Source organism: Rosa rugosa, chromosome 4, assembly GCF_958449725.1.
Source record: "Rosa rugosa chromosome 4, drRosRugo1.1, whole genome shotgun sequence".
Taxonomy (NCBI): domain Eukaryota; kingdom Viridiplantae; phylum Streptophyta; class Magnoliopsida; order Rosales; family Rosaceae; genus Rosa; species Rosa rugosa.
This window is the reverse complement of record NC_084823.1, coordinates 17,081,014-17,093,939: the sequence shown is the minus strand read 5'-3', so window position 1 is coordinate 17,093,939 and position 12,926 is coordinate 17,081,014. Positions and strand designations below refer to the sequence as shown.

The window sequence follows — 12,926 nt, the reverse complement described above, 5'->3', positions numbered from 1 at the left end:
GAGAAATAAACTATTAGCTTGCTGTTTTGATTTATCTTTGTTCAATAAAGCTTATTTTATAAGCTTGCTTTCGTTAGAACTTTTGTTTGGATAAGATTTTTGGGCCTCTACAGTTACTTGGGTCCGGATCTGGAACCCTTATATCATGGTTGAATTAATTTTTGAACTTTAAAACAGAGATTCTTATCGGTCAACTTAAAAGCAAGGATCTATGCCAACTATTGTTTTTAACTAGGTCAATCATCTCTTAGTTTTAATTGAGGTAATATATTTTGTTTGGGTCATCGTAGCACGTTGTTTTTACATAATGTAATTTTATTTATTATTGGGGCGGAAAAATTCGGTAGGAGATCTCCTCACCTACTTTGCTAACTGGAGTAAGAGTGAAGGCTTTTTAGTGAAGAGGTTGTGTTCCTATACCCTCAAGATTTGGATTGATGTTGCCCAATCAAGTTGGGGGGGGGGGGGGGGGGGTGGGTGTGGTGGTTACATGCGAAAGATTATTCGATGCCTAAGTCAGTGAGTGTGAGTGTTTAATTTGTGATGAGTGGAGTAGGGATTGATTGCTCACCTTACCAAGTATTTATAGGTGAGCCTGAACGAATATCCTAGTTAGTGCGCGTAGTGGTGTATAACGTTAGTGATCCATAATGCCACTCTTTAAGTACGTGGGAGAGGGCTTTCCACTTGCTACGAACTCAATTAAGCTAACCGATTTCACCTCGAGAAATTTCTAAAATATGTTGGGCCTCCTCTCTCTTGGTCCATTTCTTTACTAAAACCCGATTCTGCCTTACCCAAATCCACTTCGAGTGAATTCGTCCTCGAGGGAATTTCTTGAATAGGTCGGACTGCTTCTCCTCCAACCAATTTCTTGATTAAGAACCTATTGTTTTCCTTTTTAATTAGGAACACATTACAATATTTTACGCCCCACATTTATCAAATGAACTCTATCATTTATTTGTGAAAAGATTGTAAATTTTTTTTTTTTTAATGACAGAAAAACAAACAACAACTAAAAGACAAAACCTCTACAAACATCCTCTCCCAGCTGATCAAACTAGAACGTTAGGGACATCGAAAGGGGTAGACAAAAGAACTAGACCGAGTTATTTTGAGAACTGTGAGCTAACGATCTGCTACAAAATTCGCCTCACATTAAATGTGCCTAAATAGAACCGACTCAAACTGATGGGCTAGGAACTTGATGTCATTGATCAGTGTCTTAATCTTCCAAGGAATTTGGCATTTGCCTTGAACACACTCCATGAGTAACTTGGAGTCCCCTTGCACTATGACATTTGAATGCTGATGTAGAAGAGCAGTGTGAAGACCATCATGTAAAGCCGTTGCCTCTGCCACAAGAATATTAGCATTTTGTACCTTTTTATTAGCTGCAAAAACACAGGATTACCATTTGCATTACGGATAACAAATCCAATAGTAGCAATACCATTTCTCACAGAACCATCAAAGTTTAACTTATATGAAAGTTTTTTGAAACCTTTGAATGTGTGATATTAGAATTAGCTTTAAGATAATTAGAGCTTAGCATAAAGGCTTGAAAAAGATTGTAAACTTTGGTGGTTTAGAGTATTCTATTTTACTTATCTTATGGTATAGTGGTTTAAAAATAAATAAATGAAGCAAAGACATTTGCGGCGGCTGCAGGGCCGGTCCTGAGGTTCTTCATGCATAGGGCGAAATTTCTTTTGGTGCCCAGGATCGGTCTTGAGATTTTTTTTTTAACGATTATGAGATTAATTCGACTTCGAAAAATTACGAATTAATAATAAGTTTTTACAATAATCAACAAAATCACAAAAAACAAGCAACAGAACTTCTAATATCCAAAATTTTAAAATAAAAAAAACACTCAATATCTATTTTGATCTATACCTCAACCTGCATCATGAAATGTAAAAAAATATGTCTGCTCACTGTAGAATAACAGAATAATAGAGATGAGAAAGATTATTGGGAGATGAAAAGCAGATAGGAGAAAAATTGAAAATGACAGATGATGCAAGTGAAGAATTGAGGGATTTAATAACCATTAATTGAAATCCCAAATTTAATGAGAAATTTGTTTGATTTCTAGGTTTTGGAGAGAGTGAAAGACTACTATAATGATGCTTGACTTTTTACAGTTCTCGATGACTCAAAATGTTAAAAAAGAAGAAGAAGAAAACACCCAATTAGTGTCCTCTAGAATTCTGAAATAAAATATTCTTTTTTTACACGTTGTTTATATATAAGTACATCAAAATATATATAAATATAACCTTATATTCAAAATTGTGCCCTACCTTCCCTTGGATCCTGGGCTGTTGCTAAGGCTGCCCTTGGTCAAGGCCGGGCCTGGGTGGCTGGCTTCACCTTCTTGCCCATTATCATTAACCCTTTGAACGAGAGAGCGTGCGTTTGCTTGGGCCGTACAGATGGTCGATGGTCGATGGTCGATGGTCGCTGGTCGCTGGTCGCTGGTCGTAAGCATATTCTGTTAGATATTTTACAAAAGGTAACGTAGAAGATGACGTTATAATGAATGAATTATTTTTAAACATTATCCAGAACACAAAATCTGGTTCAGACAGCCTGTGTCCACGTCGATTCGTTGACCACGTGCTTAAAATTGTTTTTAACTAACACTCGCCTGCCCCACCACCGCCACTCACCACCAAACTCCCAACGCCGTAACTAACACGCGCCCACGTCGTCCCACTTCCTTTTCTTCTGGTCAGACACGTGTTCGCGTTCTTCAACTCAGTCGGTAACTATTTAAGTTTGGTTTTACTTTTTAACTTTTCCCATGATTCTGTTTGTTACCTTTTTGGTACCACTTGCATGTATTCGCACGTAAGGTTAGGTACGTGACCCTTTGTATGCCCACCACAAAACGACAAAATCACCTGAACGTGGGCCTTGCCTTGTTCAACCTAAAAATAGAAATCCTTTCAGAGAAGAAGAGGTATCAGCTTTCCATTTTCTTTTTCTTGGGTTACAAGCCTTTTCTCTGTATTCGTTTACGGGTAGGATTTTTCTCTTTGCTAGAATATACGTGTAGTATATGCTAGAGCTTTACATCTTTTACACAACCATCCTAGATGAGTTAGCCTCCAAGAATCAAACATTGAAATAGACTTTGAGAGTTTGAGACTGGTCTATAATAGCGAGTTATTCGTTTTAATAGCATTCTATTATAGGCTGGTCTACAACATACTTAGATACGTTACTGAACCTTACCTTGTTGAAGTTAAGTACCTACCAATTCTATACAACCTACTATAACCTTGTCTTGCGTTGTTGATGTTATTTTCTACTGAGAAAGTCTTTTGGATAAAAGTCATACTTAATTTCAAAAATAGATGAGTTGAGAACAATATCATATGCGTCTGTTTTAATTTCAACACTATCTCAAAAACAATATATGTGTTTCTTAGAATCCCCTTCATTATCTAGTAACGTATTGTGGTTGGTGTAATATTTGATAGGATTAATGTGCATCTGTGGCTGTATTATTGGTTAAGCCAACGGGAGAGCCAATCCCGTCGCTCATTGCTTTGTCGATAGTGAAAGCTCTATGGCTAAAAATGCATGCGGAGGCTCCCCTATCTGAAACTTGAAACATTTAGAAGTTATTGGAAGGTTGCTCTCTAGGCGCGGAGAAGCGGAAGAACGGCTGAAAATAAAGAGCTCACCTGCTCGAGCAAACTGAATAAAAAGTAGGCAAAGACATAACCAAACCCTAGCTAGGCATTCCTCATATTATTAAGAATAATATTATTGTAGTGATTGATTAAAGATACGAAAGTATCGCTTCCAATAAAAAAAGAGAGATTTTTTAGAGTTTTGTTGTGGGGAAAAAATAAACGTAGTAATTTAGTAAAGTGACTGAGGTTCCCAATGTCATAGAAAACAAGCATGCAAATGGTTTTCTATTTTCTATTTTCTATCTCTATCTCTATCTCTATCTCTATCATGGAGTTGAATAAAGCAAATGGTATTTGGATGTATGATTTATTTATTTATGCAAACTAACATGAATAATGAATCCTCATGTATCATGACACGGACCACCACCCACTAATTTAATTGATAAGTAAAGTGATGCATCGATCATATAAGGAGTCGGAGTAGTAATGCTACATATATTTAATGTGACGTTGCTACCACGCCTTCCTATTAATAATTCTATCTATCTATTTAGGTTTTAGATTTGTGAGATTTGCATTGAAACCCTTCTCTACCGTCCCAACCAGGCTACCATACCACACCATATCTTGTAAGCAATGACCACAAGAAGAACATCAAAGATGGAGGCACATCTTACATCAGTTTGTCCCCTTAATTATTTCGAGTACTTAAATGGAACTAAAGATTTATCCAAATCATTTAGTTTGGCCAAATAGACATGCATCACTGAAAAACACCTATGGAAAGTAATCTAAGATAACGTGATGTTCATGCAATGTCGTAGAGGACTCTCGGATAATTAAGTTAAGATAATGTGATGTTCATGCAGTGTTTTAGAGGACTTTCGGATAGTTACGATAACGTGATGTTCATGCAATGTTTTAGAGAACTCTCGGATAGTTAAGTTAGTGAAGAAAATTGTATACGAAATTGAAGAATTTTGACGTAAAGAATTGCTTACATTAAAGAGTTGGTTGGAGGATGTGACCTTCCTTACTTCCTATAGTTATCTCTAGAGTGGATAAACCCTAATAGAATCATTCATTTTTTTACTTAAATTATATTCATATAGATGAGTAAGATACGACAATAACGCTATACAGGTACTAATTTACGTCATAATACGATGTTAATTTTCTCATTTACTCTACATGATTAGTGATTACATGATTTTAAACCATCCATCATGTAGGTAAATTCTAAGTCCTCCAATGCTCTATGATTACTACAATATCATATCAAATTTTATCAAAAGTATTGTGTTTGTTCATTTGTTTACCATATATTGAACACAGTTAGATAATTACACGATTTCAAATTTGCTTGATTTCTTGTAAAATGAACTTGAACAAAAATTTGAGAAATGTATAATCAAAATTAAACAATCACTTCACCGACACTTCATCATGCGATAGTTTAAATGAGTAATTAATTTTGTATTATGCTCGAAATTCTGTTCCGATTCTTTTATATCATCTTGTTTTTTCCATACGAGCTCACTTTGTACATCTGGTGGCTTTGATTTTTGGCAATATTCATGTATAAAAAAAATTGGAGTTATTCAATGTATTCGTTGTAAAAGTTCAAAAAATTATCCCAAGAATCTTGGCAGTCCAAAATGAGTTGCTATAATCCAAGGCATTGAATACGATGCCAAACAGACAAGAGGAAATATACGCCAGTCATAAAATCAAATTTGATATTTCCTCCAATAGTCAGTTGTCCCACCTACCCACAATTAATTTAATAAAACTTTACTTTTTTGTAATTATGTCCAAGTGGAGTGGTAGAAAAGACCAACGGACGAAACAAGTTGCAAAGTGGCCTGCTCTGCCCCAGTGGAAAATCCAATGCTGTGTCAGACTCTGACGACGGCGTCGTTTTGTCCACCTTGTCAATCCCCTCGTGCTCTCTCACCGGCTACTCCCGGTAAAACACTCTCAAGTCGTATTTTGATAGTCCATTAATTTGTACTCGGTTGAACATAATTATCGTTACATTTAAATTCAAGTGTAAAAAATAACGAGCATTTCAACTGACTTATTATATTTTCACGAACTCAATCGTGTACATTGTCAACTAATTTGTACTTAGTTAAACACAATTGTCGTTACATTTAAATTCAAGTGTAAAAAATAACAAGCATTTCAACTAACTTATTATATTTTCACACTCGATTTAAATCTTACAGAACTTAGTACAAGTTAACTAACAACGACACAACGTGCACGATTGAGTACATTATCAACGGACAAACTAAGCGTGACCGCTCATTTTACTCGTTTTGGTAACTTTTTATAATATTAATTTTTTATTTCGGGCAGTTGCTCGCTGGTCTCTGCTGCTCTCCCTATAAATACGAGTAGTTGTACAAATGCTCCTTTTTTCTCTTCTTCTTCCTTTTTTCTCTCCCCCACCCTTCTCTTTGCTTTTCCAGTTCCCGGCGAGTTGCCGGTCACCGTCCGATCACACTGCCGGAGATTCTCGTCCTCCTTCCTCTCTCAGGTTCGCGCTCTCCAACTCCTTCGCTTCTCTCAATTTTATCCTGTCTTTTCCGCTGAGGCGGTTCAGATCTGGACCTTGTATTACGGATTCGTCGGTTTGCTGATCTGTTGGTTCCTCCATTAATGCCGTTTGTAGCTTCAAATTGAATGCGTTGTGCTCCATTCTGGTCGATCTTGATCTACGCTTTATTACATTTGTTTAATCTCACTCGTTTTTTTGTTTCCTCCTTTTAAACAATCCAAATCTTTTGGCACTGAAATTAGTAACAGCAGTAAAAACGGATTTTTACCCTCGTCGTTTTGTCTTCACTTCTGAATTTTACTGGCGCTGTAATTTTTCTTTTTGTCCTGATTGTTTGGTACGTTGTCTCGGTAGGGCTCAGATCTGTTAAGAAGCCGTTTGAGCGTTTTTGAAGAAGAAGAAGAAGAGAAATGGAGGGACTGCGAAATGTGAGCTCACATTGCTCCATCTCGGACATGGACGACTACGATTTGTCGCGGCTTCTTGACAAGCCGAGGCTCAACATTAAGAGGGAGAGGTCCTTTGACGAGAGGTCACTCAGCGAGCTCTCCATTGGTCTCGCCAGAGCCGGGTTGGACAACTTAGATAGCTCATACTCGCCGGGGGGAAGGTCCGGTTTCGACACTCCTGCTTCGTCCACTCGCAACTCATTTGAGCCCCATCCTATGGTTGCCGAGGCGTGGGATGCTCTCCGTCGCTCTCTGGTGTTCTTCCGAAACCAGCCGGTGGGGACCATTGCTGCATATGATCATGCCTCTGAGGAAGTTTTGAACTATGATCAGGTATACTTCATTTTTTTTTTACCACAGTTATAGTTGGTAGAGATAAAGCTTTTTTGAGCCATCAATATGTTTTGAGTTGAGATATGGATTCTTAGTTTTTCGCTGTCTGATGAAGTCGAAGAACCTTGGGGACTTGTGTATATTGAACTGAAAACTTGATTCACATTTCATGGAGATAGTTCTAGTGTTTTTTTTTTATTTTTTTATTTTTTACAGTTTTGCATAAGTTTTCATAATTTTTTTTTTCCTTGTGGAAGTAAAAGAGAGATCGAAAACGTGATTAATATGAAGGGTTGATGTAAATGGGAACTAACTCTTGATATATTCTATTGTTCTGTTTAGGTTTTTGTGCGTGACTTTGTACCAAGTGCTCTGGCTTTCCTAATGAATGGTGAGCCTGAGATAGTGAAAAACTTTCTCTTGAAGACCCTTCAGCTTCAAGGGTGGGAAAAAAGAATAGACCGGTTCAAGCTTGGAGAAGGTGCAATGCCAGCAAGCTTCAAAGTTCTTCATGACCCTATTCGGAAGACAGATACTATCCATGCAGATTTTGGTGAGAGTGCAATTGGACGAGTTGCTCCTGTTGACTCTGGTTTCTGGTGGATTATACTGCTCCGTGCATATACAAAGTCAACAGGGGATTTATCTCTGGCAGAAACAACAGATTGCCAAAAGGGCATCAAGCTTATATTGACTCTATGTCTGTCAGAAGGTTTTGATACATTCCCAACTTTGCTTTGCGCTGATGGATGCTCTATGATTGATCGTAGAATGGTAAGTGGCATTTAAATGCGACAAGCATCTTACAAGGAATTTGTTAAATGGCATAAGAAGTAGCTTGAGTAGCCCTCAGTTAATAAAGCTTTATTATGAATATTCTTGTTGATGTGGAAGTCAGGATGAACTTAAAACTGATTACTCTGGCTATAACCATTTCAAAATTTTTGTAAAATCTTTCTTTTACTTTCCTAATATATTTGCCAGTATGGTTTTGTTGCTGGGAGTTTTGGTAAAACACTTGGTCGATGATTATCGTGCATGGAGGAATCTCATCAATAAGCAGATCATAGTAGGACATATTAATGCTTTTCTTTATTTGAAAATACTATATATACATTCATGTCAACTTAACGTTTCATTTACTTTGCAATGCTCAAGCATACATTTAGATTTAGAATCAAATCATTTATTTCATATTCTTCAGTTCTATTACTATTTAATGGCATAACCACAGTTTACCACAAATTCTTTAGAAATGGAGCTACTCAACTCACACCTTCTTCTTTTCTTCTGAAAACCTGAGAGAAACACTCGACTCACTGCAATGATCTTTCTAGAAACCTCACCCAGAATGAATTTGAACATGACTCAAGTTGTAGGCCATAGGTCCAGTTGATGAAAGTCCATAAACAACTTGGTGCATTAAGAAGCTAAGATACCATAGCTTTAGAAATCAAAGCAGAAGACCATTATGTGATTAGTTTCTTTGGTACCATCATTCATATAGAAATGATATTAAGAAATTGTACTTAATATTGCTAATTTTTTACCCCCTTTTAGTTTATGGAGTATCTTGTATATAGAAATTGGTGGAGCTGTCTATTAGAACATAAACTTGCAAATTCCTGGGAAGCCATGTACATTAAGAAAATATTTTCTCGGTCATGGGTAAACAATGCTTGCTTAGGATAATGGGGTTGAAATTTATCATGAACATCCATAGAAAGATAAAGAAACTAACAAGGAATTAGTGAAGAAAAATATTGATATAATTCTAGTGCACTGTTTCATGTATTTCTGTCTTTTACTCTTTACCTTTATGTGATATATAGATTATCTTATTTCTGTGCTCCGCCAGAGGACTTTTCTCATTTTATTATAGTGTTGATATATTTTCTCATTTAAATGTTCTAATTTATGAATTATTTTTCCAGGGAATATATGGTTATCCTATTGAAATTCAAGCTCTGTTCTTTATGGCGCTCAGATGTGCTTGTGCATTGCTAAAACCTGATACAGAAGGAAAAGAATTTATAGACCGAATTTCAAAGCGTTTGCATGCCTTAAGTTACCACATGCGAGGTTACTTCTGGCTTGATTTCCAACAATTAAATGACATATACCGTTATAAGACTGAAGAGTACTCACACACTGCAGTAAATAAGTTCAATGTCATTCCTGATTCCATCCCAGACTGGGTATTTGATTTTATGCCCACACGTGGTGGCTACTTTATTGGCAATGTGAGTCCTGCGAGGATGGATTTTAGATGGTTTGCTCTGGGTAATTGTATTGCAATTCTATCTTCTCTTGCAACCCCAGAGCAATCAATAGCTATAATGGATCTAATTGAAGCTCGCTGGGAAGAGTTGGTGGGAGAAATGCCGCTAAAAATTGTTTATCCGGCAATTGATAGTCACGAGTGGCGAATTGTTACTGGTTGTGATCCTAAGAATACCAGATGGAGCTACCATAATGGAGGGTCTTGGCCAGGTTTGTTCCTCCCTTCCCTTGAAGTTTCTTGGCTATTTCTTTATATGCATATAAAAACTTGATATGGATGTTACATTGAAAGACTGTGACCTTATTCCAAGGAGGAAAAGATAACCGATATGTGAATTAGCATTGCCTTTAAAAGCTGTATGGAGGAAAAGATAACTGATATATGAATTAGCATTGCCAGAAAAAGCTGTACGCAAAGGGCACTACTTAAAGAAATCCCATGTGAGCTTTTTGACTGGTTCAGAATATAGAAGGATATTGTCTGTTTGAAGATTTAGAATTTTAGCGGTTTCCACATAATAATCCACTTAAATTGAAGCATAAAAGCTTTGATGAGATGAATGAGAGAATAGTCGAAGCTTGCCCACATGCTCAAACTTCCAACTCATTCTTACAAATAATAGTTTTTGTTGTCTACTCTGAATCTTCGAGGAGCATAAGACCGAGAATTATGTTTATTACTCAGTTTTTTGTGGAATTTTACACATACTTTCTTGTTGACAGAAATCATGGATAAAAAGTTTGGTTGCCTAAGATTCGGGAAATGAGACAAAATGAAACTAATTTGGGTCTGCTGTTATGTCAGTCGGTCTGATTTAATGATACACTGCGTCCCTAAATCTTTTCTAAACATGATTTTCTATTACTTGTACCCTTCCTCTGCCATTTTATGTCTCTCTGGTTTTCACTTCTTTAACTTGATGCATTTTGAAGTGTTTCTTGTAGCTGACCAAAAGTGTTAAGTTTTCATAACCTTCCGCTAGCTTATTTCATCAGATAAGATCTAGTGTTTATTTCATTTTTATTTTTTAGTTTTTTCATGAAGGAGTAATATTGGGACGCTGCTTTGTGTTCCCATTCATCTGAAGCACTATAATTACGGCCTTGTTGACATTTATTGTTGATTTTTAAAAAATGCTTTTAAACGCAATTATCTAGTATAAAACATTAGTGAATAGTCTTTTCTTATAGGTTTTTGATTTCTCTACTGTAAACTGGTTCCAAACAAGTGAGTTGATAATTTGATTTTCATTCAATGCTAGTCTTTTAGAGTTTCTGTGAAAACATATGTTCAAGGATTCACTGTTCACGTCCAAAAAAAAAGTCACTGTTGTTTTGTGATTTTGATAATGGAAAAATAATTGTGCAAATAAAACAACCACACTAGTAGTTGATTTGTCATAATATAAGAGACTTGATTTCTTTTCCAAGCAGGGTTGCATTGTGATTGCTTCTATTTGGGTACCAGTTGGTTTCTGAAAATGTTGATATGAGCTTTCCTCGTTGGATAAGTACTAAGAACCAGGAACCTGGTTTGATCCTTACTATTTTACTGGTTATATTTGTTTAACAATGAAGTAAAAACAGATATTTTCAAATACCACCATCTTATCTTTACTAGCATACTAATAATATGATTCCCGGTTTCAGATACTGTGATAAATGCGTTTGTTTTCTAGTGTCCGGTGTTAATCATGTTGATATATTTCTACTAACTGAATATAAACTGAAAACCTTCAAGCTGAACCACATGGTTATAATTAAGTCTTACCCTCCTTTTTAGTCTCAGCTTGGACTCCATGGAGTGTTGTTCCAACCTCAGGAGCTTTCTTTAGAAAAAGAAACACCAGGATTAATAATTGTAGACATGTGCTTTGATTCTTTTCTTTCTTTCTAATTCTTCAATCTCTTCCTCTAAATTGTTTGATCTTTTATCTTTCCATTTATACATTATGCAATGTCATGGCATTACAAATTTATTTCTTTGGTTATTTTGATTGTTTTCGCTCAACATTGACTGGAAAGATTGCATTTGATGTTTCTTGACCCCCGGTTTTCTCTTTGTTGGATTTTTTTTTCCCATTCACATTCGTGCAGTGCTATTATGGATGCTAACGGCTGCCTGCATTAAAACGGGACGACCACAAATTGCAAGAAAGGCAATTGAGCTTATTGAGAGTCGTCTGCTAAAAGATTCTTGGCCAGAATATTATGATGGGAAACTAGGGAGATATATTGGCAAACAGGCAAGGAAGTACCAGACATGGTCAATATCTGGATATCTGGTTGCAAAGATGATGCTAGAAGATCCATCTCACTTGGGTATGATCTCACTGGAAGAGGACAAGCAAATGAAGCCTGTAATTAGGAGATCATCATCGTGGAATTGCTGAAAAGTTCATCAAATAAAGCTAGAGAAGAAAATAGCAAAAAAAAAACAAAGAATAGAGGAAAGACAAACGGTGAGAGATACTTGATTTCATTGCAACCCTACACCATTCTTTGGAGGTTTCTATCCTTGTAGACTTGATTGACAATATGGTTTTGTGTACAATAAGACTAGTTTTTTGTTTTCAAATAAAAGATACATTTGGTCTTTTCTATTTCGAATCCTGATTGGGATGGCCTTCTGTCGTTTCTATGTGCTCAAAGGTAATAAGATCTAGACAGGCTGAAATGAGGCTCGTCTTTGCTTTTTATAGGAACAGTCTGGATTGATTTTATTCAATATGTTAATGGACAGTTTCGGTAAGTTCATGTCGGTTTCTTATTATTTTGACTACTTTGTTGGGTGACATGCTATTTGAGAATCCTTGAACTGGAAAATGGTCATATATGAAACAAAACGGCTGCCCCATGGAAAGAAATAGATCATTTTGTTAAAACATTACTCAAGTTTGTTGAACTTTGTTGTGTTTTGAGTGGAAAGGTCTTCCTTCCGGCAATTTGTGAATTTAGGTACTCCAACTATTGATGGCTGCTAGAAGCAGAACTTGTGTTGGGGTTAGTCTTATACGGTTTTGCTGCAAACTTCAGTGTCAAATTTGCTACTAGAGGTGTATCAAACCTTATTACCGAATGGATTTAGTTTGTTTTAACAATCCACACACACTCTTTCCTCTTTTTAGTACTTTAAAATTTGTCTTGTAGTGATTCCAACCCAAAAGAGGAAATCAAGACTGTGGATTATAAAATTAGAAATGTTAAATATCAATTATTGGCACATAGACCATTAGACCTTGGGAAAGAGTTGTCTAATTTGGAATTAAATCACAACTATAAAGAGAAGAGTACAACGGTACTGGCTAACAGCAAAGGTTTGTGGATCGTTACTCCAAATTACGACGCTGTTCCAAGGGATCCCTCAGTAAAATGACCATACTTAAACCATCATCCAACAAATATATTGAATAGATATAGAAGCTACTGGGAGGAGGGATGAAGGTTGAAGCTATTAACTACAGGTACAAGTATATTAACATAAACATAAATATGCATCCTTTCAAAAAAAAAAAAATGAACATAACTATGCATAGATCAAGACTCGAGAGAGACTAATCCCACAATAAGGTCGACTAATTAAAAACCAAAAAGCCGCTTACAAGCTTCCAAGATATTGCTGCCTTTTTTCTTGAC

The 12,926-nt window shown here is 36.2% G+C and overlaps 1 protein-coding gene across 2 annotated transcripts; it reads left to right on the top strand.

The window, feature by feature from the left end:
• Window positions 1-6,061: 6,061 nt before the first annotated feature.
• Window positions 6,062-11,893, top strand: LOC133742959 (probable alkaline/neutral invertase D). Of its 2 annotated transcripts, none has more exons than XM_062170684.1 (5): window positions 6,062-6,204; window positions 6,580-7,007; window positions 7,350-7,781; window positions 8,942-9,500; window positions 11,388-11,893. In XM_062170684.1, the coding sequence occupies exons 2-5, from the start codon at window positions 6,636-6,638 to the stop codon at window positions 11,681-11,683; spliced, it is 1,659 nt and encodes a 552-aa protein (XP_062026668.1). In that variant the 5' UTR covers window positions 6,062-6,204; window positions 6,580-6,635; the 3' UTR covers window positions 11,684-11,893. The 2 variants fall into 2 exon arrangements, with proteins under 2 accessions (XP_062026668.1, XP_062026669.1); XM_062170685.1 differs by having other exon boundaries at window positions 6,088-6,204; window positions 6,587-7,007.
• Window positions 11,894-12,926: the final 1,033 nt, after the last annotated feature.